Source organism: Crocodylus porosus, unplaced genomic scaffold (genome assembly GCF_001723895.1).
Source record: "Crocodylus porosus isolate Cpor-Errol unplaced genomic scaffold, CroPor_comp1, whole genome shotgun sequence".
NCBI classification, from domain to species: Eukaryota; Metazoa; Chordata; order Crocodylia; family Crocodylidae; genus Crocodylus; species Crocodylus porosus.
Genome location: NW_017728914.1, coordinates 11,241,818 through 11,269,794, shown reverse-complemented (window position 1 = coordinate 11,269,794; position 27,977 = coordinate 11,241,818). Strand labels below are relative to the sequence as shown.

Genomic DNA, 27,977 nt, shown 5'->3' with positions numbered 1-27,977 from the left:
AGGACCATGCAGCAAATCAAGGACTCTTTTTTTTTTTTAGACCTGAGTGTAGCCAATTAGACAGTCCAACCCAACAAAGATTGTGTATGGGCCTGTGGAGTTCTCCCACGGCAGCCATGGGAAAAGCGTTCTGCACCCACTGCAGGGGTGTGGTGGGACTGAATATAGCTGACTCTCACAAACAGGCATAGAGAAGAGTTCTGCTGAGTGTTGGCACTGAATTTATGACCCAAAAACCTTGTTCTGGGGGGACCCAGAACCCTCAGACCAACCACATCCTTTCCATTCAATAATAGGCAAATTTATTGATATGCAGTGATCACAGAAAAAAAAATGCAGGCAATTCTATAGCTACCAATCCTAGGGCTGTCTCAGAGTCAAGGTATGTCTGGCCAGGATGCAAGCTTCACTCTGAGGTTCTCTCTTGAATGTCATATGTCAGCAGCCTGGAGTTTGGAGGCTGAGGCTCACCCCCCGACTCCTGGGGATGGATGAGACAGGCTGGTGGTATGCCCTCTTTCCATGGTGCTTTGGGTTTCCCTCTTGGGGATCCTTCTGTTCATGTGGCCTTGGGTTCCCAGCTCGGGGACCCCTCCTGGAGATGGGAACCCTTTGTTGCTCTACAGTCCCTTCTTTTGTATTCTTTTCGCCTCCTGATGAATCTCCATCCGTGACTATTGCTGATTGGTCTCTCTGTGGTCATCATACTGTCCATGTTCTTTCCTATCAGCATATTACTTTGTTTCAGACTCATCATATGCATGCATCCTAATTTGGGCTTTCCCAGTAGCCTCCTAATTTAGTCTGTTCCCCCAAAACGGGAACTCCCAGGCCCACCACTCCTGAACTTTGTGAGCTGGTGCCATCTTATCTCATGTTATGGAACAGTGTAGTACATGTCCACAGTTTCCCAGAGTATCTGTATATCCGTTGGCCTTGGTGTGCTAGACACCCTGTCTGCCTTAAAGGCTGTGAGAACTTTGTGACTCTGTGACCAGGCCTTTAGAAATCAATTAACCCTTGCTGTCACACAGACTATTGTTCTAATGCATCTATATATTATTCAAAAGCAAACCTCTACCATTTTCTAGCCATCACTGAGTAGTCAGAGCATACATTGGCCAACCATAATAAGTTGTCTTTCTGTCTTCTTTGTGCCTATTTGTCATTTCCAGTGCTCCAAACTAAAAGGCAAATATTTTAATAATTATCAATCTGTGATATTAACTTCCAGCAAAGAGAGAGGAGGAATACATGAGTAGAATAATATTATATTTTACCTTGTGTTGCTTTTCACTGGCTTGGACTGCTGCCTACCATGTCAGTGCATGCATTCCACCAAAAGTAACGTTACTGTCTCTACCTGATAATTGTTCAGCTATCTTTTCAATTACAACACTTGACAATGACATGTCATATGTAAGGATATGTAACAAAAGTTGCATTTAAAAGCATTTTGTTACATCTGCTGTATTGCCATTTACATTTATGGAATCAGCAGCCTACTTGCTCCCCCCCTCACATTTATAATGTGTTTCTGGCTTCCAGTCCCCCAGTAATGGTCTTCACCATGTTTCTCTGTGTTTCACTTTGAGAATAGTGGTATTTTAGCATTGTTTCAGAATAATTCCATAATGCCTAAAAAGGACTTGAATTTTCTAGACTTAAAATAATAACAGAAAAAAAAGAAAAGTCCACTGCTCCTGAAATCACATTGGAACAAGCCTGAAGTGCAAGACTAAAGTGCAAAGGATATGGTCCTGTTTGTTTGGCTCTGCAGATTCAGGCATTGCTGCTCTGGTTTGCCATTTGGAAAACTGTGTGCCACACTACAGATCAGAGGGTTTCATTTAAAGTGTATATTATGCAGAAAATACGAGGTATGTCTGGAGGGAAGGCTGTAAAATATGGTCCTACCATCCAAATGTGTTTTATATGTTAGAGGCTTTGTCTGCCCTTGGTTAGTCTTCATTTCAGCCATTGTGGTTAGAAACCAGTATTGGTGTTGCTGCAATCCCCCTCCATCAGGCAGACAATGAAAGTCACTGCTGTGAAGCTTACTCCTGCTTTAAATTGTACAAGCTACCGCAGTACAAATCACAGTTGTCCTCATTTATCAGAAGGGCTTATTACCTACCATGATTGAAAATGGGACAGATTCCAAGTACAGACAAAGTCATCAGGTATTTCTACAACGCTCACCTCTGTGGCATCTCCTTTTGTATTGTTTTGGATGTGGCTGTTGCATTTTAGTTGGCTTGCATTGTTCTCAGCAATTTTGCCCTGAGTTTGTGTTCAGACAAATTACATGATTTTTTCCCTTGTTCACTACCATTGTACTCAGGCATGATTTGCAGCCCTGAAGAACATAATTGGAGCTGTAAGGTATGAATGGGCCCAAACCATAATATTAGGGGTCAAAATCTGCCTCGGATTTTCATTAGGGACTCCTGCTGAAGTCAGTAGCACCCCTGCATGTCTTTGCCATAGAAGGACTAGGCATGAAGTGGTTAAGTTTTTCTAGGTAAATTCTAATTTGCTGTGTATCTTGCTCATCATCACTGTGGATTTATATGACTAATGTGGCAAGAGGGTCTCTTCAAATTATGTTACAAACACAAGAGACACTTTGATGGGCAGGGCAAAGATGACTCTGGTAAATGTATACATTAATGGCCTTATCCATCAAACCTTACTCACATAAGTAGATGCATTGATATTAGTGAGCAAATAAGGTTTACTTTTGTGAGTAAGGGTTTACAGGATCATTCCTGGCAATCTATTTAAAGAGCCCTTTCAGTTGCTAAGAGACAAGCTGAAAGGTAGGTTTCATTAAGAACATTTTTACATTGTTGAAGGAATTTTTTTAAGTGCCGCTCGGGTCCATGGTTCATTGGGTTATATTTGAGACTTTTCTGAAGTAGAATTGTTATAAAAAATAATCGGGGTTTCATTCACAATTGCATTATTCCATTTTCACACTAATATAACTCCACTGAGACTAATGGATTTACACCAGCATAAGCCAGGAAGAGCAGGAATGACTCCATCTCTATATCTTTAAATGGAATGTATTCAACCTTCTCTCTGCCATATACTTTATCCTAAGAAAAATCAAAAGGCCAATTAAATTACATCAAGTCACAGTATGAAGAAAAAAGGAAAATTTCTGCAATATTTTTGCATGTAGTAAAACCGATCTGAAACATTTATGTGTTCAGAATTGTCTCACAAGCACATTTTTCCTTGCTCTGTATTTAAAAATTGATAACCTGGGGAAAAAGACTGCTGAGTTATAAAAACATTTTTTTCCTTGTAATTGTGTCATCTACTGGTAAGACATTATTGAACTCAAGGTTTGAATTTGTAAATGACCTTGACTGAGGTTTTATCATTTAAAGAATCTCCTTTTAATGGTTTAGTGTCTCTGCAAGGCCAGATTCCCTTTATAGGTAGAAATATTACAGAAGGCCCTTTTAAATCCAGCATTATGCAAAAACTAAAATGGGAATTTTTCTGCCTTGAACTGGATGACTTGCATTTGAGCAGTTCATGGAGAGGGGAAAAGGCATCAATCTGGAGTAAAGCTGAGTAATCTGAGGACTCCTATTCTTGCCTATGGCTCAGACAGCCAGCTTGCAAACTCTCCAGAGGTAACTGGGCCACCAGTCTCCTGGAACTGGCAGCCCGTTATTGGCCTCAGCTGTGGGAATAATCTTCACTGTTGATTTTTGCACATGGAGGCTGTTTAATGTCATGAGAATGACACTGCTTTGTTGTGCATTCTGCATCTTCTGAGCCACTGAATTATTCCTTGCAGGGGAAAAAATGGCTGCAGCATGACACTATGCTTGGTGCACATAATCCCTTCACTTCCACTGCATGCAGCACATATGCTGTATTCATGCTGTGTAAATAATATATCTTTGTAACCAATGATCTGTCAGACCCCTGCCTCCCTCCTCCAAATTAAATGATGATGCAAGTTCAGGGGTTTAGGGGTTTTTTCCCTTCTTTTGATTCAAGTTGCAAAATAAGAGTATGCATGTCATTTTTTCCTTTCCTCAATTTTGCAAAGGAAGACTAGCAACATTTATTAGTTGTTTGAAGAGAGACTCGCTAGCCTGAAACTCTCATTCTTAAGCTGTGTGTTTCCTATTGAATAAATACTTTCCCAAATGGTTTTGTGAGACAAAAAATTGCATATGTAAGGATGCCTCATTAGAAGAACATTTTTCTGACTGTGAGCTTCCAGTATTTACCCAGGTGAGTCTCACATGTTGAGTACTAATGTATACTGAAAATACCTTAAAGAGTGAAGGTCTATCTTAATAGTCTTTGCATCAGATATGAAACATACAGATCATAGATTCCAGTCTCTGAATGCTGGAATGTACATTCTCCTGAGCTAGCTGTCTATAATGTGGGGGTCTTATGCATTATAAAAATGAATTAGCTGTGTGGCCTCCTTTGAAAAATAAGATGTGGGGTAATACCTAGCCATACTCTTCCCAAGACTCATCTTCTGTGCCTGCAGCTCTCCTCCCTGAGCTGTGTCATCTCCTTCTGCCTACTCTCAGCTTGTTCATGCCGTTAGGGGAGATGAAAGGAGAGAACACAGGAAAATGAAGACTGTTCTCTCGATAGGTTTGGCCCTAAACAGGCTAGCCACCTGCAGTCCTAGTAGGCATAGTTAAAATTCTCAGGCAAGCAGAAACGTAATTATTATTTGGCCTATCTTTGCTGTTTGGGCTGCACTGTGCATGCAGAAATAGGCAGGGAAATAAGGCACCAGCTCTGAATCTAGATCGCTGACTCTGTCTGGTATGAAGGGAATACATTGAAATGGGTGGTCTGGGACCCACTACCACCTAGACACAAGTCTGTAAAGGGCTCTGGATGACATGCTGTGCTTCATCTGGCTGCAACACTGGCTCCTGGTTTGACAGCCAGCCGGCTAGAAGTCCCGTTAGCATTTGTGCTTGTACCTGTCAATCATACACGTCCTGAATGGGTTTTGGCCAGGTACAAGTGCTGGATGGGGAATTCAATCTCTGCTTCAGCTTTCTGGCACTTCAGTCAGGTGAGACCATGAATGGGGAGCCATCAGTTGTTCCCTGGCTGGTAAATCAGGTGTGTACATGCAGTGAAAAATCCCTGGGAAGCTCATTGCAGCTACATACCTTCAGCCTCAAGACACTCATAAAACTCATATACATCACTGTAAGGGTAGAAGTTCGATCCAGTGACCTAGATGAAAGTTTGCTTGCTTCTCATTGTATTTTTTCCTGGTTATCACAGTCCCTGCCACTGGCTACATGGGGTACATATAGACTGCAAAGCACTTGGGGCTCTTTTGTGGTTACAGGTACTTCATGATTGGAAGATAATCGTGCCTTCTGTCATGTCCTTGAGAAAAGAACCCTGCTAAAAATATTCTTCAGAAGTAGGGATTTAGCCACCATATTTGACAGAAAATCTTCCTTTGGTGGTTTCATTATAGTTTTGGGAGGAAAATGAATCAGGATGCTTTCCCTTCTGTAAATCATGGCTCTTGAAATGTTTAGTAAATATTATCAACTGGCTTTTAAGAAAATGTATTTATCATGATCTTTGGTGGTATTTTTCTTCATTAGAGAAACTTGAAACAGATGACTCTTGGAAAAATGTGTTTTTTTGTTTTGTTTTAAAAAACTGAACTTTCCTTTATCACCAAGGCTTTCAGGAAAGCTGGACTAAACAGCATATCGTTTCTTCCTGTTAACCCATGGCATAGAAGACTTGGTATTGAAGGTTTCTCATAAGTGTTAGTCCTCACAGTGAAAGTTCCCATCGTATAACCTGAGTTTAAATACTATGAATTTGGAAAGCCTGCTGCAGATGATATCAGTGTTCATACTAATCTAAGGCCTTGGGCAGATTCATTTGAATTGCTTTGAAACTGCATATTCAGAATTCAATAAAATAAGAGAGTCTGATGGTACAGCTGCAGCATATCCCCTCCAGCTGGTTAAGCCGAGATGATTTCAAGGCCCTGGACTACTAAAGCCTGGGTGTGATCTAGAGATTATATAGATAGCTGCCAGAGACAAGGCTCTGGCAGCTCAGCTGCTGCATTGCTCTCTGCCAGTTGATTTGTGGAGTAACAGTGGCTTTCATTCTAAATGGCATCCCTTGCTGGCTTTCCTAGACAGAGATTTGTTGGTGCCATTGTGGCTATGGGCCAGTGGGAGGGGAATGGGTAGGATACAGAAAAAACAATAAAATCACAACACTCCAGTTGCTTTGAAAGTGACTGGCCCTGCTAAATGCCTTAATATGGATCCAGTCTGTGGGCGGGTTTAATTAAATTGCATTCAGAACTCATAATTTCCCCTTGGGCAAACACCCGTGCTTTTCTTCAGAGAAGGCAAGTCACATGACCTCAAATGAAATTTGCATGGTGCTGTACTCAAAAAGCTAATGCCAATCACCATCCCTTTTGTGCACATCAATCCCTTGGTTCTTTAAGCCCACTTAAGTACACAAGAGCGCATGTATTCATTACCTTGCCTGTATAGCAATGCTGTATGTCAAAATAACTTACTGTATGGTAGGCCCTTCTCTACATATCTGTTATGTATTTACAAATATATATTAAAACAATGAAACACAGATTTTGGCTGTTGGGTTCCAGTCTTCTGAAGTGTGTGCGAAAAAATGTTTCCCATATGCACTGTACAGCCTTGCTTGCCAAATAACTAGCTTTTCACCAGTACAGGACTTATCTCTAGAGCAGCGCTGCAGTACTGCTCTCCTGGTGGGTTTCATAAACCTGGCTCAACCAGCACTGTGCCTAAAGGTGAGATAATCAGAGTGTACATGTAGGGACATTATTTGAGCACCATATCATTGGACTGTGTCGTGTGTCCCCAGCTGCTGAAAGGGCTACCATGAAATTTAATTTAGAATTTTACAGACACATTTTGAATTGGAAATCTCAGTAATAACTTTCCCTTTGCTCAGCCTTTTAACTGTGAAATTCAGTTGGGGAGTTTTGAAGCAGCAGGTAATGTTGCAGCACTCTAGAGGGATTTTGCCAGAATTCTGCTAAAGTGCTTGCAAGTGTCATTTCCATATTTAACTAATTTCAGTTTTTAATTAGCTCCATGTGAAAAATGAGAGTTCACGCTGAGCTAAGCTGTCAGCATAGACTCTTGTTTCCTTTCTAGCCTCTCAGGACAACTACGGAAAAAATCGCGGATGCTGTAGTAAGAGTGCTCAAGCACAGCTCTTCCAGGCCTTAATGCTTTTCATTGAGAGGGAGTAAATGGCAATGTTGTGTCTAGCTTGCTGACATGAGGAAGAGAGGGTTCTGAAAGCAGTTCAGATACAGATTTGATTTATTAAAGATTCACAGAACTTTTTCAACATGACCCAGAATAGGAGCCCACGGCAGAATAAATTATATACTGCTGCTTTAGGCGTCTCAGATGTCACACGATCAGTTATACTGTTTGTAGCAACACATAATCATTTCAACCTAATTATTTATTGCATTGACTAATATTGAACTAGGCAGTATTATGCTTTAGAAAACACAAAGAGAAAGCAATTTTTTCCCTGGCACTTTCTGCAGCCTAAGCCCAAACAATGCAGTGCCCTGAAGGCTGTTGCTCGATTTCTAAGTCATGTGGTGCCCTGTAAAAAGATAACTGATTTTGCATTAAATTCCATAATGTAGTATAGAGATGGAAATTTGTTAATCCTGCATATGCACTGAAAAATTACCACCAGGGACTTGCATGCAAATACAAAAGTACACATGCCTCAAAAATGTATCCAGAGCTGCAGTTTTTGCCAACTGTGCAAAAAGACATGGTGTGAACAGGTTTATAAAACAATTTTGGAAAAAGAACAGATAGAGGACCCGAATATCATTTACATAAAATCCATTTCAATAGCTTTGTTTGCTTTTAAAAAGAAGGTATCTATTAAAATACCAAAATGGTATTTACATGGAAAATTAGCAATAAAACTCTGCTGCTTTTGCCACAGATTTTTATGAGAGGTGGTTATTTACAGAGATAAGTGAGTTTTATACTAGCTATTTTTAGCTCATCTTCATGTTCTAGAAAAATATTGGTACAGTATGTTGTACTTAAGACTGATGTAATTAGTTTGGACAGCCACTTCTGGTAGATAGAAGCAGGTTTCTTCTACTAGACTACAGCACCAAATATATCTTTCGCAAATTAAAACTGATGGAGGAAACCTCAGTTACAACAGATAGTTTCTGGGCATTTATGTTGTGAAAGGAGAAGCTAAAGTCACTGAAGGAACTTGTCAGATACAGAAATGATATAAAGGAGCTTCCAATTATTTTTCTTCAAAATTATTGAGGATCAGCTTTATAAACCTGCTTTTGATGTTAAGCAAATACTCAAAAGGAGAATAAATCTACATTTTTTTCCAGCAGAACAGTCCCAGTAATGATTGTGTCTTCCTGCTTTTTAAGAGCTTCAGAAAACAGCTACTATAACAGATTTATGTGTTTGGGAGGCTAGAGTTCCTATTACTTTCAGCAGTAAACTTCCTTAAAATGAAAATCACACGCCTTGACTGTAAAGTGAATTTAAATGAATATTGAGTTGGGAGACAGATGCTGGATGGATTTTGAGTATTGTTTAATTTGTACAATATATATTATTTATTTTTTCTTTGGTCTCAGTGTCCAGTGCCTACTGCCCTTGTGTGACTTCCGGCTACTGAATGTTATGATGAAAAAGAAAACCTAAATGTTAGTCGTAAATACTATAGGTACCATTAGTGTATATTTCTAGAGAGAGATTTAGCCATATCAGTCTGAAATCAGGTAGAGGACAAGGCATGTGACAAAGGAGGCTGTCACCCACAAAACTTTCTCTGAACAAGTTAGTCTCTACCAATCTAAACTATTTCACTTACAAAAAACTGCGTAAGTTTGATTCTGCCTCAGGCTTTCTGAATGTCACACTGTCCTGCCTTCTGCCTGTGTGTTTCTAGTGACCATAGTACTGTATTTATATTTCTTTGCACATATTTATGTGAGTACGCAGCATGCTCAGTTTTTGCAACATAACTCCCAGCAGGGCTGTGCGGGGGGTGCAAACTGGGGCAACTGCCTCGGGTCCTGTGCTATGGGGGGCCCCATGGAGCTGGATGGAGCGGCCACAGTGACTCCGTACTGCTGCTGGCTTTACGTCTGGCCGCTTGGCATTCCCTCTTCTACTGAATCTGCTGCTGAATCCAGCCCAGCACATCTGGCCACTTGGCACCCTCCCCCCACAACCAAATCTGCCACCAAATCCAACACATTTGGCTGCTTGGCAACCTGCACCACCCTACCACTGAATCTGCCGCCAGCTTGCACGTGTCCAGGGGCAGGGCCCCGCACAGGCTGATTTGTCCCAGCCCCCGCACCCTGTTTGGGTCACCTCTGATTCCCAGTGTGGTCTTAGTATCACCTATATGTTTTATACCCTTTTTTTGTTGTTGTTGTTATAATTTAGATATATCACCTACATATAATTGAATCTATCTTGTAAATTAAAGGGGTTTTTTCAAGGATGGATTCTCTACCACATAGGTTTATTCCATGGTGCATAACTTTTATTTCTGCAATGATAGATGCATTATTTTCTTTACTATTCTAATTTAATTTAGGATGCAGTTTATGATGTTGACTTGGACTTGTACATTTTTCCATGGATAGGATTATCTGGAGGAGCACCATTCTCTGTACAAGCTGTTGCAGCATCTGAGGTCTGAGCTGCTCAAGCTAACAGAACAGTCCTGGTATAAAATTCCAGCCCCACTGAAATCAGAGTGTAAATGGTCATTGTCTGTAGTGGGACTGGGATTTCACCCCCTGCATTTAAACACTTTTGGGGCTGGCAATGAGCATTCTGCATCACTCATCTCGATGATGGACTTGACCTGTTGCTACAACCCAAGTGCGTACAAAGAAATACAGTGTAAGGCTAATATCTTTTCTTAAGCACCTGAAGTTTTTTGGGAGGATAGAGGCTATGTATAGACATTCAAAAAGCCCAAGGTGGACTTGAACTAAGTTACATGGTTTTGTGTAGTTTCTCTAGGTTAAATCAATAACAAGTAGAATGCATATTTGCCCTTTAGTGGTGGCAGGGTAGGGGTGGAGGGCAAACAGGCCGCCTACATTGGCAGGGGCCAGCAGGTTGGGGGCACTCCTGTATACCTCACAGCATGCCCAGTGGGCTCCCTGGGCAGACAGAAACTGTCACGCATAGCTGAGTACCCAGGTCACATCCCTGCTTGGTTGCTTGGCATGGGCATCACACTCCCAACTCCATGCAGTGTCATCTGCCAGCCACAGGTACCTGTCAGCTGGAGATAGGCAGTGGGGGCTTGGAAAGGAAGCATCTGTTTTTGCATGCATGATCCCCAGTGCCTGGGCACCCACATCCCTGGGCCATGTCCCTGCACCCTGTCATGAAGCATCCCAGGAAAACCCCTGTACTTGGAAGCTGCCCCATAAAGCCTGACCAGGATGCCAAGAATGGCCTGTTCCTACTGTCTGCCTGCAGCTGACAGATGCCCGTGGCTGACAGGTGACATGACAGCAGGAAGAGGTATGTTTGCCTGTGCCCAAGAGCCCAGTCAGGCTCCATAGGACTATGCCTGAGTGCAGGGGTTCTCCTGGGGTCCATGTCATGTCTGTGTGTACATCATGGGGTGCTTCATGGCAGGGTGTGGAAGCACAGCCCTAGGACATGAGTGCCTGGGTGCCTGAGCTTGTGCACAGGAAAACAAATGCCTCCCTTCCCCATTCCTGCTCCCTGCCTGCAGCTGGCAGCTGGCCACAGGCGTGAGGCAGGGCTGTAGAAAGGGCCTGGCTCTGTGACAGCTTATGGGCAGGGCCCACTGGGCACTCAGCCGGAGCTGCTGAGCATGGGGCAAGAGCTAGCATGCCTTCCTGTGAGGGGAAGCTAGCAGGTGGCCACAAGGAGCCTGGGATGCTGGCAGACAGCAACCTAACTTGAATCAATAGGGAACCTGGTACTCAAGTTCAATAGACCAGTCTAACCTAAATCAATTAAATTTGAGCACACATTGATCCAGGTCTACCTTAGACCAGGTTCCGCCAATGTGTGTGCACCAAACCTCTGTTATGAGTTTAGATCAGTTTCCAATCACTTAGACCAGTAAAAGTGTAATGTCTATACCTGGCCAGAAAGGACAATTGCTTTACTTGAGGAAATACTGTACTTATCTAGTTTTTGTAACGTGTGTAAATAATAGTATTTTTAACACTACTATATCTGCAGTGAGATGAAATAGAGTATAAGCTGGAAGTGAAAAATTAAATGAAATAATACAGTGTGAAAATTTTAGACTCTAATCCATGTCTTCATAAGGTAATTTAGATTCTTCTTATCTGAGAGCCAGACAAGTCGAATAACAGCCATAGGTAGTTACACAGTGGAGCAATGTTTTATACATGTATGTTGTGGCCAAATCCTGATTAAGGCACCAGAATACAGGGCTTCAAATAACACACTATTGGTCTGGTTTCAAAGTTAATGACTATCTGCAGCTTCCATTCATTTGAATAGGAATTGCAGTTGTTTAATATATCTCAAAATCTACCTTAGGTGCCAAGATATGTACTAAACTTTGAAAACATAGTCCAATGTACATGATTTGTATGTAAGAATTAAAAGCTCCTGCAATTCACTACATAAATAACAAATTACAGCCCCCATCATAACCTTATTTCCTTTTTAAATGCATTAAAAAAACAGATGCAGAAATTACATGAAGAATTTGATTATCTTTCTTTCTTTAGCTCAGCCATGTTCTGGTATCTAAGAGGATGAGATTCAAATAATCAAGGGTACAGTTCTCAGACCTACTTTAAGTATGAACTTGGTCATTTGATATGTTTAAGCCAGATCCAGAATGGTGAAGTAGGCACCTAAACAGGAATTAGGTAGAATATAGGTACCTAATTTATAAACAGTTGACCTGATTAGCACTGCTTTAGAAGCCAGAAACCCACATACATTCTTTCAGACCCAATATTTTGGGATGTGTATATTTGAAAGTGATGTGGTCCTAGGTATGTAACTGCAGCCTAAGCTCCACTGTGATCCAGAATGGTGTGGGAAGGAATTTAAACCATGGGAAGGAGCCAGGTCTCTGAAGCACTCCACACACAACTAACTCTCATGAATACCACTGAGTTCAGAATAATGTGTAGCAGCCATGGCCAATATTGCTCAAAAATATGGCTGCAAAAGCACGAGAAATGGATAGTAGTGCCCATCTTTTGCTTAATGAACTTCTAGCTATAGCACTTGCTCAGGAAGTAAGAGACTTTCTCAGCCTGTGGGGTTAAAGTCCCTGCTGTCAGGATTATATTTGGAGTTTTAAATCAAAGATTGATTAAAATAAAATGTATAAACCATCCAGGCTGCAAGGAACTGAATTTACCATCCTCCCCCACCCCCCGAGGCTGTCCTAAGCAGCAGCCTGTGGAGTCAAGCTGCCGTATTCTATAACCTGATGATCAGAGCACTCTCCTGAACAGTGGGAGATCCAGTTTTGACTCACCTCAAGTGGATGTGGGCCCAAAGCTTGGGTGTCCCAGTTCATGGGCAAGCATTCTGACCAACAGATTATTATACTAAATTTGGGTGATACCAGCAGGATGTAACAAGTAGGCACAACTCCTCAGAACAGAAACTGAGCTGTCTTGAGTGGACAAAGTTGTCCAAATGCAGTGCCAAGGCAGTTGCCTAAGCTTTGGTGAGAGCAAAAGTTCAGGCACTGCACAGTGCTTCCTGTTGGCATCTCCAAAGAGTGATTTGGAGACTGTGGAAGTGCCAACTGCTTCCCTTTTTTAGAGATTCTAGGTGCTCCTTACAGTCACCTTACTCTCTCTGTGTACGGCAGCTTAGACACCTGCCTCTGTTTCCCTGAGGCCAGGCATTTAATTTTTTGGTATTGCATTGCCTAAATGTAGGTACTTGAGGGAATGAATACTGGTGATCTGAATGTTGTGCTCCGTGTCTCATTTTTGTCAAGTAGAATGAAAGCCCTTTTCTTCTGTCCTCTGTCTCTCTCTCGCTCAGAGTTTTGAATTATAAACTCTTTGGAATAGAGATTATTTCTTGTTATCTGCTTGTATCATTTCTAGCATAATGGGGCTGCGCTCTCAGTTGAGGCCCCCAGGCATTACTGCAATGCTAATAAAACTGGTGAACATTTTGTATACTAGATAAATAGATAAAGCAGAGCTTTATAAACTGGACATTAGAACCATTGTGTGCCTTGTGATATTTTACCCTCCACATGATAAACTGGCTTTATTTTTTCATTATGGACTTCACAAAACTCCTTATACAAATGATTGCATTATTTCCATAACAAATAATATTGAATAATCAATGTTTATATTATAGTATATTACATTATACTATAATCCACATAAGTCATTATGATCACATGACTATTCCAAATATGTCTTTATTATGTCTTTTAAAAGAAAAAACAGTATAATGGACTGTTCTGTTTTGAAATGGTACGCAGCAAACATAATGATTCTGTTGCTGTGCTTATCTGTATGTGGACATTCTGCATTGTGGAAAAAAATAGAAGTATATAGTTCTGGAGATTATGCACAAAAGACTAAAAGTACAAAATCTTTTTTTTTACACCTTCCTATTGCATCTTTGCTGTGTGTGAAAGTCAGAGGCTGGACCAAGTTGCAGAATTTGGATTTATACTCTGAATGCCTCAGAATTTGGAATTTAGGGTTTTGTTTCAGCCCATTTGTAAAGAGGAACACCGCATTGGAAATTTGAATCTGCATGTAAATTTGAGTTTGGTGTTCAGGTACCAGGGGCAGGAAAGTTCAGGCAAATCTGAAATAGTTATACAATTCATACTTTAATTATTGAGTCATAGATTCATAGAATGTAGGCTGGAAGGGACCTCGGAAGATCATTGGGTCCAGCCCCCCCCGCACCTGGGGTCAAGTGACCCAAGCAAACTGACCATCCAGTCTCCTCTTGAAGCTTTCCAGGGGAGGTGATTGCACCACCTCTGAAGGGAGCTTGTTCCACAGTCTGGACACCTTAGCTGTGAAGAAGTTTTTCCTAATGTTGAGCCTGAAACAGTCTTCCAGGAGTTTGTGACCATTGCTTCTGATTTTCCCCAAGGGTGCCCTGGTGAACAGTTATTCACTGAGCTCTTGATGTACAACCCTCTCAGCCTTCTCTTTTTTAGGCTAAAGAGTCCCGGGTCCCTCAGCCTTACCTCGTATGGCTAGCTGTGCAAGTCTCTGATCATACACGTGGCCCTTCTCTGGACTCTCTCGAGCTTTTCCACATCCTTTTGAAGTGCAGCACACATAACTGAATGCAGTGCTCCATCTGCAGTCTCACCAATACTGAGTAGAGTGGAAGAGCCACTCCCTTGGTTTTGCTGGAGATATATTGATTGATGCATGCCAGAGTATTATTTGCCCTGCTGGCTATAGCATCACACTGCCAGCTCATGTTCATACTGTGTTCAGTCATTACCCCCAGGTCTCATTCATTTGTAGTGCTGGTCAGATTGGTGTTGCCAAGTCTGTAGGTGTGCAAGCACTTTACATTTCTCAATGTTAAACTTCATCTGGTTCCAATCCACTTGACTTGCCAGCCTGTCTAGGTCTGCCTATATCTGCAGCCTATCTTCAAGAGTGATCACACTTCTACATAACTTGGTATTGTCCATGAACTTGGTCAGTGAGCTCTTCACACCCACATCCAAATCAGTGATGAAGATGTTAAGAAGCACTGGATCAAGCACCAACCACTTCTGGCCACTTCTCGCCAAAACAACACAGATCCGTTCAGTAGAATGCTCTGGGTCCTACCATGTAGCCAGCTTCCTCCCTACCTAACTGTCTCGCAGTTAAGCCCACAATCTTCCGATTTTCTCATGAAAACATTATGGGCAATGTCAACCTCCTCTCTCTTATCCAGGTGATGAGTTACCTGATCATAAAAGGAGATGAGGTTGGTAAGACAAGGCCCATGCTGGCTGTCCTTCAGAATCCTACTTTCTGCAAGCCAATCGCATGTAGACTTGCAGAAAAATTTTTCCAGGATTTTCCCTGGGATAGAAGTTAGGTTAATTGGCCTATAGCTAGCTGGTTCCTCCCTCCTTCCCTTCATGAAGATGGGCACAACATTGCCCCTCTTCCAGTCAGGGACCTCTCAGTAGTGCCACAAGTTTTGGAACAGCTTCATCAGGCTGTGGTTTTGGCCAGTGCCTTCAGCATTCTTGGATAAAGTTCATCCGGGCCTACTGGTTTATATATGTTTAATTTTTTTGATTGGTCACACACCAGTTCTATGGCAATAGTAGAAAGGCAGTCATTCCTACCTTGCTCCTTCTGCACTTTATCTGGCATGTTTTCCCCCTTGGCCCTGTGAAAGACTGAAGCAAAGTAGTCATTCAGGAGTTCAGTTTTATTTGCTATTATATACTTTCTCTGGTATGTAAAGATGAGTGGGTGACTTGATGGTCTAAAATTCTGGTATGATATCCCTATAATCCTTGGAGTCTCAATTTCAAGTCTAAGAAGGATCATTTTTGTGCTTCCTCCTCCTGAGATGAAGCATAAATGAATAAGGTCTTAAAAATTTGGGTCTCCACTGAGTGAACACTAAAGTTTTAATGATATATTTTTTAATAAAAGTGTTTCTCCCCCACTTCCCCTCACATATTTGTCCCTTTCTCCCATTCACCGTGGAAGGGAGTGGTATTTCAACATGGATGGTTATGTATAGAACTTGTGAAGTGTTTGTAGGGGCCAGTCAGTCTGAAATGATACTGTGTATGATAAACAGAAATATTATTCTTATTAGTTACAGTTGCCCAGTTTCAGCATTAAAAGAGGACCACAAAACACTGCAATCTTGAATCTTAAAATTGCCATAAGAGTGAGTTCATTTTATACAGTCTCAAGAACTGATTAATCTTGTGCCAATTTTCCGCTCTCTATACAATCTATGGCCTGTCATGAGAATGGATGAATAGGGTGCCGCATTCTGTTCCTCTTGCGAAGTCTTTGTCATGAGGTTTCAGATTCTGAATACAGCGTGCAATGCTGTTATCCTTCTTGTGACAAAAATTTCATTCAGAAAGTAGCACAAAATCAAAACATTTCTGTGAGGAGGACTGAAAGAGGAAAAGACAAAACATATAAAACAGAAATTCATTCTCATCACAGTCAGAATGGTAGATACAGAACTAATGATGATCCAAGTTGTGACTATTGTTCCCGTTATCTTTAACTCAGCTTGCTTGTGGCGCTCCTGGGAATTTGAAGCAAGGTCTTTAGATCTTTTTTCTTTCCCCCCCTCAGTAATGTAATTCCAAGTGTGTGTAAGCTTTTCAAGTATTTTGGAAGCGGAAAGGCTAAAGCTGGACATAGAAGAGTAAATTTTCAAAGCATTGCATGGGAGATAGGCGCACAAATCCCATTACTGCTAATGGGATTTGTGAGCATATCTTTTGTGCACTTCTTTGAAAATTCATTCAATTCAGTTTACGTCAGTTAAAAAGGAGAGAAATCACTGAGTCAGTTTGTAAAAAGGGGGATTGTTTTTATGGGTTTTTGCACACTCATACATAAGCATGTTGAAAAATCAAATACCTTGAGGCCTTTCTTCCCCCTCCATTTTTCAGCAGTAATAAAGGTACCCAAAAGTAAGTAATTAAGAATTCTCAACAGAAACTCTTTTTTTGGCTGCTAATTCACCTTTGATAGCCCTATTTTTTATTTTTGTGCTGCTAATTCACCTTTAATAGCCCTATTTTACTATTTATGTCTCCCAACAGCAGCTTGCTAGACAGTTTGCAGACCAGTTATGAAATGAGGGTCTTGTTCCCAATACTTTACAGTTGAAATGACTTTCCTTATTAAGGACCAAATTGTGCCTGGGAACTAATGTTCTATTTTAGAGGTAGTATGAAGCCATATTTCCCCAGAATTGTCTCTCAAAAAGATGCAGTTCCTTCTATAGCTTGCTGGTGTGCAGGAGTATGCCTTATGGCTCCTTCCTGAAGAAGGGGCAATGTGTTTTTCCATCTGTAAACAAGAAACCTCCTGAGCAAGAGAGCAGAAATAGGGACACAGCTGTGGCCCCACCTTTCCCTAGTTCCTGACTTGTGCTCCAGAAATGAAACAACAGAACTTGTTTTTTTTATAACTGATTTTATGAGAGAGCCCCTGGATTGGGAAGACAGGATAGCTTTTGTAGCTCCTCACAGTCTGCCCAAGAAGTTAAGCATGGACCTGAATATTTGTGAGACTCCTTCATAAGCATGAATTAAATATTTAAAAATTTAACTATCCTAAGGTGCTCAGCTATAGTACCATGATGAAGGCACCCAAATAAAAACATTGATCAGTAGGTAAGTAGGAATATAATTTTTGCTTTACTATTGAGGAAGTGGAAAAAACCAAAAAGCTTAATTCTTCTGCCTGCAACACTTCCTGGAAATTTACAACAGCACTCTTGAACGCAATGGAGTTTTCCAGTTTTGTGTCACACCAAGTCATGGTTGTCCAGGTGCCACTAAGGAATCAAGGTGCCAGCCAGGGTCAGGAGATTCCAGAAACAAGCTGGGTCAGGAAGCCAGAAAGTCAGTCTGAGAATAATGTCAGGCAACAGGCCAATTCAAGAAGCCAGGGGATCCGGCAGAGAGCAGAGTCAGAGAGCAAGTCAGGTCAAGAGGCCAGGAGATCAAACAAAGAGTGAGGTCAAGGAGCAAGGAAAATCAGGGGGATCAAGCAGAGATCAGAGATAGAGAGCAATCTTGGTTGAGGAGAAGATCAAGCAAAGAGCAGAGTCAGAGCACAAGTTGGAGGGAACAACAAGGCAGTCTGAGATCAGACTGAGTCCTATTGCCTGGATGCTTTTTCCAGGGAGTTGGAAAGACAGCTGACCCTGGATAGCAGCCCAGTGCCAGTGCCTGGGCAGAGATCTAGGCCCTGCTGCTGGCTTCAGAGCAGCTTTGACCAGCCTGGGTGACCAGTTGTAGGGTGCCAGGCCAGGATGAGTGGCTGTACTGGTCAAACCAAGGCCCCCATTAGGCTAAGTACAGACAGTCAAAAAGGCCAAGGCTGAAACAGTTCAATCCTTACAGGATAGTTTAAACTGCATAGATTGAACTGAGAAGCAAGTGAACAGACATTCACTTTTGATTCCGGAAAATGCAGCCACATGCCTGTAGTGGCTCAGGCTAGAAGTCGGGGGGGGTGCTAGAAGACACCTCCCAGCCTGCCTGCCACTGCCTAAGGGAAGGGAGGGAAGCTGAGATAGAAGTTCTCCAAGGCTTTACTCCCAACCCTGCCTGCACTGACCCCAGCCAGGGTCTGCTGAGAGGAGGGAAAGGAACAGCTCCTGCCAGACTTTTCCCTGCTCAAGCAGAGGGTGGAGGTGCATGGTCAGGCCCAGACATGGGGCTGGCAAAATTGAGGTGGAGCGGGTGGAGTGGAATTTAAACTTCTACCTTGGCCCATACAGAACCCAAGCCTGGGTCTTCCTGCAGGAGAAGCAGCCCTCCCAGGCTTTTCCCCTCTCTCTACTCAAGTGGAGAGTGGAAGTGGGGGGTTCATTATGGCCAGGCCCCAGTCCAGGCTGGCATGCTGAGGTGGAGTGGGGAAAGGGGTGGTTTAAACCCCCTCCCTGGCCCACACAGTACCACAGCCAAGGTCTGCCTGGAGTTAGGCAATCCCTCCCAGGCTTTTCCCCTGCTCTCTACTAGAGGCAGACCATGGCTGGAGTCCCACGCAGGCCATGAAGGGGATTTAAATCCCTGCATCCACCTCAGCATGCCGGCCCAGGCCAGGGCCTGGCAATGCTCTTCCCCTCCCCTCCCCCCCGCTTTAGCTGGGAGCAGGGCAAAAGCTTCTGCTTCTGCCCAGCAGGCAGACCCTGGCTGGAGTCTGGATCTGGTTTCCCCTCCTACCCGCTTCTCAGTCAGCTGAAACAGTGATAGTGCTCAGGCTATGGAGCAGAGGCATGGATGGGGCTGCTGGAGCAGAAGCACAGCCCAGGGCTGCAAAGCATCCTGGGATGCTGGGGGACTATGAATTAACTTAAACTGGAAGGGGGTCTGGGGCAGAAGTTCCATAAGCTAGTTTGACCTAAATCAGTTCAGTCTGATGCTACATCCAACGAAGTTTATCTTAAACAAGTTTCAGCCATTTTGAGAGCAGTTTAAGTGCACCAATTTGATCCAGTTTATGATTAATTAAACTGGTTTATGTGTAAGTTCTGTCCCTAGCCTGTCCTTTATATTTTGCTTTGGTAAAAAGTAGTGGCATTTAGCTCCAAGAAGTTAAATAAACTGCCCAATGCTACATGATGAATGAATGCCAGAGGTGGGACTAAAACCGAAGCATCCTGACTTCTAACCTTATATTCAAAATGTAAAACAACTATAACAATTGCTATAATGGAAACACTATATTGTTTTTTTCTTTAAATGAAAAAGTTGCTTGTTCTGGTAATGCTTTAAATTAAATTCCCCAATGTACATTTAATTTAAATTTATTGAGGCAGTTAGTGAGTATTAAATAACTCACCAATGCTTAAGAGAAGCATATTTACTGAGGATTAATGATGATGAAAAATAAAATAATCTGTTAGCTGTTAAACCTCAACAAGCATGGTTAATAAGAAGTTATTTTATTTATGTAGTACAGTGGCCATATTAGATCTAGATAAAAAAATAGTGTCAGGACATGTTTTTTCAAACTACTCTGTAGGAAATGGTCCTGTGTTGGCAGATGGAGAACTAAATGATGTAACAGGTCTATTTTGGCCTCTGATTTCTGAGATTTTAAAGTGAATTCAGATATTTTGCATAAGGAAGTTCTGTATAATTTTTAGTCACTTAACCCTACAGCCTAAACTGTTAAAAGTACACTATTGAACATGAAGAAAACTGCTTATGATTATAACACTGGAAATATATTTCTTAAAGAAAGATCAGTTGTATGACTGATTTATGCCTCTGAAGCCTGCTAGCACATCGTTTACCCATGTGTACTACTTCCACTGGAGCACAGTGGCAGAGCTACACATACCAAGGTATAATTCATTGGGCACATCTAAATGAGATGCCTTTATGTGCAGTGGACTGTTCCATTGGTCATTAGCACATCATGACAAAAACCATGTTAATACGCTAATACGCAATAGTATTAGTCTACTGCGCATTAAGCACCACACACAAAAAAGTTTGCTTTTGCTACTGTGCAGTAGCACAGCTATTGCACCCTTATCTAGTACCTCATATTAAAAGTACTACACTTAATGTGCAGTAGCAAAGGTGCATTAATGAACATGTAGATGAACCCATTCAAGGCTTACTCCAGGCTGGTACCAAAAGATGCCTCCAGTTGCAGAATAGGTACGTGGTAATTCCAGCTTGGAGAGGTGAAGGCAGCTGACCGTGGTGCTGTCTTTCCATTGTGGGCTGTTAGCTAGAGCAATGGGTTTCAACCTTTTTCATTTGTGGACCCCTACACAATTTGGAAACCGGTATGCCTTAACCATACTAAGCTCAAGGCTTAGTAAGACTCAGAGGGAACTTTGGCTTTTTCCATAACCAGAATTGACCCATCTGTAGCACACACAGGGCATATTAAGTGAAAAACAACTTTCAGCCTTGGAATAAGCTATCTGAAAAAAAACCCTTCTGTGCATGCAGCAGTTGAGGATCGGAGACTGCATTTTCAGTGAAAATAACTTGATGCTGAGATACAAATGCCTCAGTAAGTCCTGCTATATCTAATAAATGCTTTGTGCCATAAGAACTTATGAATTTACCGGAAGGGTATGTTTAACTATTCTTTCAAGCGCTAGACTGGTGATTGGGTAAGGGTTGATACTTCTGTGATGTGCCTAAATGGCTTAAAGCTCTAGAGCAGTCATTGAAAACTGATGAACATACCAACAAACCTTCAGGAGTGGTGAGGGGAGAAAGCAGTAATTTGAGTAGAGTGGAGGTGGTAAAGAAAAGCAATTTGAGTTTTGGGGACTGAATAGTTTTACCAGGACCCTTCAAATCATACTGACTGAAGTCAGGTTTCTTGGGCCTGATTGTCCTTTACACTTAAACTAAGTCTATGTCACAGATATTAAGTAGTGTACATAAACAAGCATGCCAGGCTTCCCTGTGCATAGTACTGAACTGTGAAAGCAGTGGGCTTGCATTCAAACAGCATTGTTCATTATCTCACCTGCAGCACCATGGAAATGCAGCTGTACTGTATTGCAGTTTGGACATTTGTGTACACAGAGCACTGTGGACTGTTTGAGTGTGATGCTTCCTGGCATGGTACATTTACAATACAGACATGCCCTTAAGTTTTCATTTCACTGCCAAAGTATTGTAAGAAAAACTTTAGCATAGCCACATGTCCAGACCCCAGCATGTGACTTTTACACAGTTACCTTATATGCCATTTAACAAGAGAAGTCAAGTATTCTACTCTAGTTTCATATTGACAATGCTGAGCCTTAAAAAATCCTCTGCTCCTTGTTGCTATCTCTGTAAATACAGCTGAAGGTTGGCTACCATGTTTGCTCAAACAGAGGACAGTGTCTCTCTTTATATAACTTCTACTGCTTATTGATTGGCTTTTGTCAGGTTTATCTGTTGCAAGCCATTTTTGTGTGAAAAAAATTTGTGATACCCCACTAGTCTTGTACATGAAAGACACGATACCCCTTCCAGGACTGCTAGTACCTTGCTGAGTTTAGTCCTCTCTCTGCCATCACTCAGTCTTTGTTAGCTGTGTATCACATTAGCAAAATCTGAATCATGCTGTAATCCAGCTGCATTCATACTCTCCCTTGTTCATTTGTTCATGAACATCCATTTACCCATTTTGGGGGACTGGGGAGGCAGAATTTTATCTATCTGTCTAATCATTCATGTGTTAATTGGATGTTCCGCACTGTAGACCATGAGCACCTCAATGCTCATATTTCTCCAAATGACTCGTAGCACTGGCTAGAGTCAAACATACTGCTATCAGGCTCTGTATATGTTTTCCCCACACAGCTCCTCCACTGCCCCTTTTTCTTGACCTTCAGAACCCTGCTATTGCAATCTTGGGCCTCTCTTGAGGAGGGATTGTCAATTGTGATGAATTGTGCTTTCGTTTTGTAATGGGGGCAAGTAATCACTAGGGACTTGCTGTACCAAACTCGTTTCACTTGTGTCTTGAGTCAAACTTGAACCTAGTTCTCCAGAGAAAAAATACTAGAACATTAACCCACTGTATCCCCTAGTCCTCAAGCAGCTGTCTTCTTAAGAGTAATGTGATTTCAATACAATCAATTTCTGACATAAATAGAGTTATGATATATTGTTCAGGCAGGAAAGTGTAGTTATACATCATTCTAAATAACTCTTGTCATTTACTAGGAATTAAAGAAGCAGTTACATTTATAGTAATTTAAAATACATTATTCTGCCTATTTTACTTGATGCTTATGTTTTTAAAGCTATTGGGGTTCTTGAAAGTGCAAGCAGAAGTAACATGCAAAACTTCTTTCTGTCCATGTGAGTGTTGCCAGAAGGTCAGGCATATACAGGTCCTGTAAAAGCCAAAGCCAAAGGAGAAGTGTAAAAATGTTGCTTAGTACATGTACTATAGGATCACCTGCAGTAAAGGCTTATTAATTCTCTTCCTTCCTTATGAGTCTGTGACAATATAATTTCATAGGCCTTATTCTGAAGCCATGCTGCTATCAATTAAAAGTAATTCCAATGAATTAGTGCAGTTGCTTCAGTGTTACACTGGTGAGAAGTCAGAAGTAAAATTCTTAGGCCCCTGCCACACATTACATTTAAGGCAGGAGTGTTTAACCAATTAATTGTGCTTTAATTGTAATGCAGCCACATGTTAAAGCAATCAATGGTATCATAAAATAAGGAGTATGCCACAGAGTTATTACACAAAAAAGTGGAATAACCTTGTGGCTGGGTGCTATGGTTAATTAAATGTGTGGCCAGGTGTAATTCCCCCTCCCCCTATGAATCAACTCCTAGGACTTCCAGTTGCAGGAGATTACTCTTGTCAGTGGAGGGGGAGCCTGGGATTGTGATTCCAGGCTCCCCCTGCACCAGCAATAAGATGTGACAGGATCCAATGAGCAATCCCACAATCATGCTTTCTGCCGTGCATATGTGGTATATCGGGAAGTGGATTGTTTGATTGCACATCAGATTCCGTCATGCCATTACCTGCACACTCCTCCATATTGATAACCCAGACAAAGACAATGGGTTTACCGTATTTATTCTTCCATAGAACTCACGCGTGTTATCTAGATTAATACTAATAACTGTGTATCTGAGATCACAATTTGTTTAAGTGTTTCTAGAGAGTTACCCCATATTGGTATGACATTTATACTTGTTTAGGGTTGACAAATGTAATAGTTTTTTTGTTTGTGTAAAACTTGTAACATCTGGTTGGTTTTATGAAATTGCTATATCATTGAGTACTTTAGTGTTTACTGAATCAGCTGTTGGCTAAACCTGCTAATGTCATGTATATTGCCGACTTAGGCTGGGGAAGTCTGACAGAGACAATGGAAAGTCACTAACTTGAACAACATTCCTATAGGTGGAAAAACCCTAAAACAATGGTATGGTTACAGCCTAAAGGAAGCCCATTCTATCCAGGTTATCTGAAGGGAGTGGGGTTACAGCCGTAGAAAATACCCAGCCAAAAATAGGGACAAAGGAAAAAGTGTTAGACCTAGCTCTTTAAAATACAGACTTTGGGAGGTCTGTACAGAAAGGGACTGTTTGTGTCACCTGGGGTACCAGGTGCCATATATTAACTGTCGGAGCTGGAGAAACTAAATTAATTTTGCTAAAGGGGTGAGAAGACTACATGATCTCCAAGATCTTCCTCCATGAGGAGGAAGAGGAAACTGAGCCAAATGAGTGAGGTCCTGAATAGGGGTCCTGGGACCTTGAAAAGATGCTGAGCTAAAGCTGAGAAAACAAAAAATGGATTTGCCAATAAGTTCTGTTGTTTTACTGTAGATTTCTATACCATTTGTGTTGTCTACAAGTAAAGTGTGATTACTTTAAAAATCCCTCTGACAAACCTGTATGTCTCATTTGAACTGTCAGGTATCCTTGCACGGTTAACTACAAAAAACAGAGTAACCACAAGAGTAGAGTTCTTAGAAAAATATGCCTGAGCAACTGCAGTGTCTTAAAGCTCAACAATGGCCTGGGTAGTCAAAAGCAGCTCCATTTCCTAGAAATAGTGAAAAACAGGAAATATGTGCCCAAGGTGCCAGAACCAAGAACTGTGGCTACTGCTTGCTTAGACCCAGGGAAGTTTAGAAAACACAGATCCAATACATGGATCCAAACAGAGATGCCTGATGGGAATTCATAAGGAGGAGCTATGCTGGACCCTAACAAAGAGTAAAACATGTGGGTGACAAAGATAACTAAGTCATAGTGTTAATGTTCTCTTTGTTTTAGTGTTAAAAGAACCAAAATAGACTATGGGACTGACCTGAGGCTGACTAGGCTGAGGACATACCCTCAGCCAAATTTTACTGTGATGTATGTGCACGCAACTCCTGAATGTATCCTATTGTTTCTAATTAGAAATGGGTTTATGCTTATTCCTTTGCTGCAGGCATTCTGTTTGATTAATGGTACAAAACGTTAATCATATAAATTTACCATCAGTGCTTTTTGAAGCAGGAGAGAATAGACAGCTCCTTGCTTTCACAACTCAACTGCCTTTCAAATGCAGCAACATGCAATACAAACCTGGAGCTTTCCCACAGGTTCATATTACATATGATTTCCTTTACTGTATTGCTAGTGAAAGATGAACATACCCCCAGATTTCACACCATCTGACTTTCCTTATTGGAAGTTCATTGTAAATTTGAATGATGGCAAGATGGGACATTAAGATAACTGTCATCTTGGTGTCTCTAGAGACCTATGTTTAGGGTGACCATATGTCCCAGTTTGGCTGGTACAGTCTCTGATTCCTTAGGCCAGTCCCAGCAGGTTGGTCAAAAGTCCTGGGCTGGAGTCTGGTGAGAAAGTGAAACAGCATGATGTGTCAGGCAGGTGGGCAGGCAGGCATCACTACAACTGTGCAGGAGCAAGACGCATGGATATATGGTCACTCTATCTAGATGCCATATCTGAGGTCCCTACATTCCTTGCTCGTGCACAGTGGTAGGAATGCCTGCCCAGCTACCTGCCTGGTCTCCATGCTGCTCTGCCTCCCCACTGGATTCCAGCTCAGGACTTTTGATCAATTGGTCAGGACCAGCCTATGGAATCCAGGACTGTCCTGGCCAAACCAGGACATATGGGCATGCTACCTCTGGTAGACATGCAAATCCCACCCCTCTTAGGACTGAGCTCTAATCATGCAAACCAAATGAATGTATGATTAAAATACAGCGCAGTAGCATCTATTAATAAAATTGTGGTGCACTTGGAAGCAGATGGATCAGGATTTGTTCTAATGTCACATTAAGAAGATCTTTTTTTTAATTCCTTATTTGAATTTACCTGATGATTATAAATTAACAACTCTAATTCTCCTGAAAAGACCAGCTGTTCTTTATGATTTTTGGATTTTCTGTCATAAAAAAGGTTCTTATTTGCAGCAATAGATTTTCATTTCTTCAAGTTAGTGACCTACATTTAAAGTAACAATTGTAATAGAAAATTAGATATAATTGTGAATGAAAACATTGGAAGCAAGGGCCATCTACACAAAAGGTGCTCTCCTTCCTCTTGACTGCCAGGGATCCTCCTGGCCCTCTGCCATGTGCAGCATAGCAGTGATAGCTCACAGCTCCAAGGGGTTACCCACATATAAGTCAGGGAACACCTGAACATTATTTGAACTGTACAAATAATGTTTCAGTTCATTTGCTTAACTGAAATGCTGAAAAAAATGGTTTGGGTTTAACTTTAATTTATTTTAACATTTTGGCATATTTATCCAAGTGCCTCTCCCTGTCCAAGTCCTGTTGTATAAACCACTGGATTCATCTCTTCTTCTGTATGAAGCCCTGTATGGTTCAAAGATTTCTTCTTAATCTGCACTTTCAGCAGTCAGTCACACCTAAATGGATTCTATGCATTCAGAGATAATAGCACCATGAGCAGTTTCCTAATTACAATTCCTGTGATAAATTTCTGTCTTTCCACCCCTATTTTAAATCTTTGAGCACTTTGCTTGGTGCACACCGTCAACCTGTTTATGGCCATTTTAATCCTGTTCCAGATGCTTGTAATTTGGTACGAAATATCCTTTGTACTCATTCAGATGTGACACTGCAGAATTGGGCAGTTCAAAAGACAGCATAACTACAGTATTGGCATATTCTCCCCTCAAACAAATGTAAACCTCTCCTACTCTATAGCAGTAGCTAACTGAAAGTGCTTTGCATAATTGTGTGTGCATTCTTGTGAATGACATTGGTGATGATGGTGGACTGACAGACAAGTAAATAAAAGCAGCCTTGTTGGCTGCTGAAGAACAGTAGGAAAAAAGAGTGAACCTCAGGGTTATTATATGATGGAAGTATGGAGATTTATGCAGGTAGCTTCAGTTAATGCAAGGTGAAGACATGTATAAATCCCTATTGCTGCAGCAGAAGGATAGACCCCAAGTCCTTGCCAGTCAGACAAGACTAACATTTAACACAAGGAATAAAAAAGGACTTTCAAGTTAGCTGTTTGGCACCATACAATCAAGAACAATATTAAGATGAAAGCTGTTTGTTGATAGTATCCATTTAAATCTATGAAAATAAGCACTAAATCATCCAGTGAAGAAAACCCTGTTTGAAAACTAATCTGCAGCAGTGTATGTTAAATAAAATATAATTTTCATACCTTAGTATTTAGTTTGAAAACATGCCATCTCTTTTTGAGCTACTGTATTCAGAAATACATCTCATTTGGAGGAATATTTTCTCCTGTTTAATACATGAATAGAATGGAAAGAGTATTAGGCCAATGTCTGTAAAAATGTTTGGCTCCATGTTTTTAGTTCAGAGGAGAAATACATTTTCTCCTACCACTTTTTTGTTATTTACAGTTGATGGTAATTGAACACATATACCCATGTCAAAGTAAGCCAGCCTCCTTTTTAGCACATTAATTTGGCCACTGGACAAGCAGTTTTTACAGTGTTTTCCTGAAGAGGTTTAATTGAAAATGGCTGCTGCCCCTCCCTTTGACATTTTAATCTATGTTTTATATATTTATTTTTCATTACTTTGTGTCTCTTGCAGCAATGCATCTGCTCGGACTAAACTGGCAGCTACAGCCAGCAGATGGACACACCTTTAACAATGGGATAAGGACTGGATTGCCAGGAACTGATGATGTGGCAACAATGCCATCTGGAGGCAGAGGTGAGGTTACAGCTAAATCTTTTGCACTCTCAGGTCTTGGCAATTCAAGCCAAGCTTATCTCTCAGTTCAGCTCTTGATATATGTACTTCACTGGGGTGTGTGCAAAAACATTTATTCAGGGCCTCTTCTCAGCATTTCTGTTGCTTGCTAGATTCTGCAATGATTCTGTGTTGTTTCCTTGCCTGCATATAAACATCCCAATACCTTCCCTACCTGCATTCATTTATAAGAACATTTAGCTTCTGGAATCTGTGCTATTAAATAAAGACTGCACTATCAGAGGTAGAAAGCATCATAAATATGTGCTGATTTTTCAATGACCCCTATTTTGTGGTATAGTCTGGATCTCCCGAAGAAAATCAGAAGCTGGACACGACATAGCATCATGGAGAGAAATACACTCTTCAGTCTGAAAAGGAAATCAAGAGAACTTCGGACGTTTTTACACAAGCTCT

At 41.4% G+C, this 27,977-nt stretch overlaps 1 protein-coding gene across 3 annotated transcripts in view; it reads left to right on the top strand.

Annotated features, from left to right (window-relative positions):
- The window catches only part of TENM2 (teneurin transmembrane protein 2), a 1,069,972-nt gene that overhangs the window by 850,391 nt on the left and 191,604 nt on the right, over positions 1–27,977 (top strand). For all 3 annotated transcript variants that reach the window (XM_019534873.1, XM_019534872.1, XM_019534874.1), the window contains exon 7: positions 27,399–27,521. In XM_019534873.1, the coding sequence (XP_019390418.1) occupies positions 27,399–27,521 (123 nt within the window). The remainder of the gene's footprint in view (positions 1–27,398; positions 27,522–27,977) is intronic.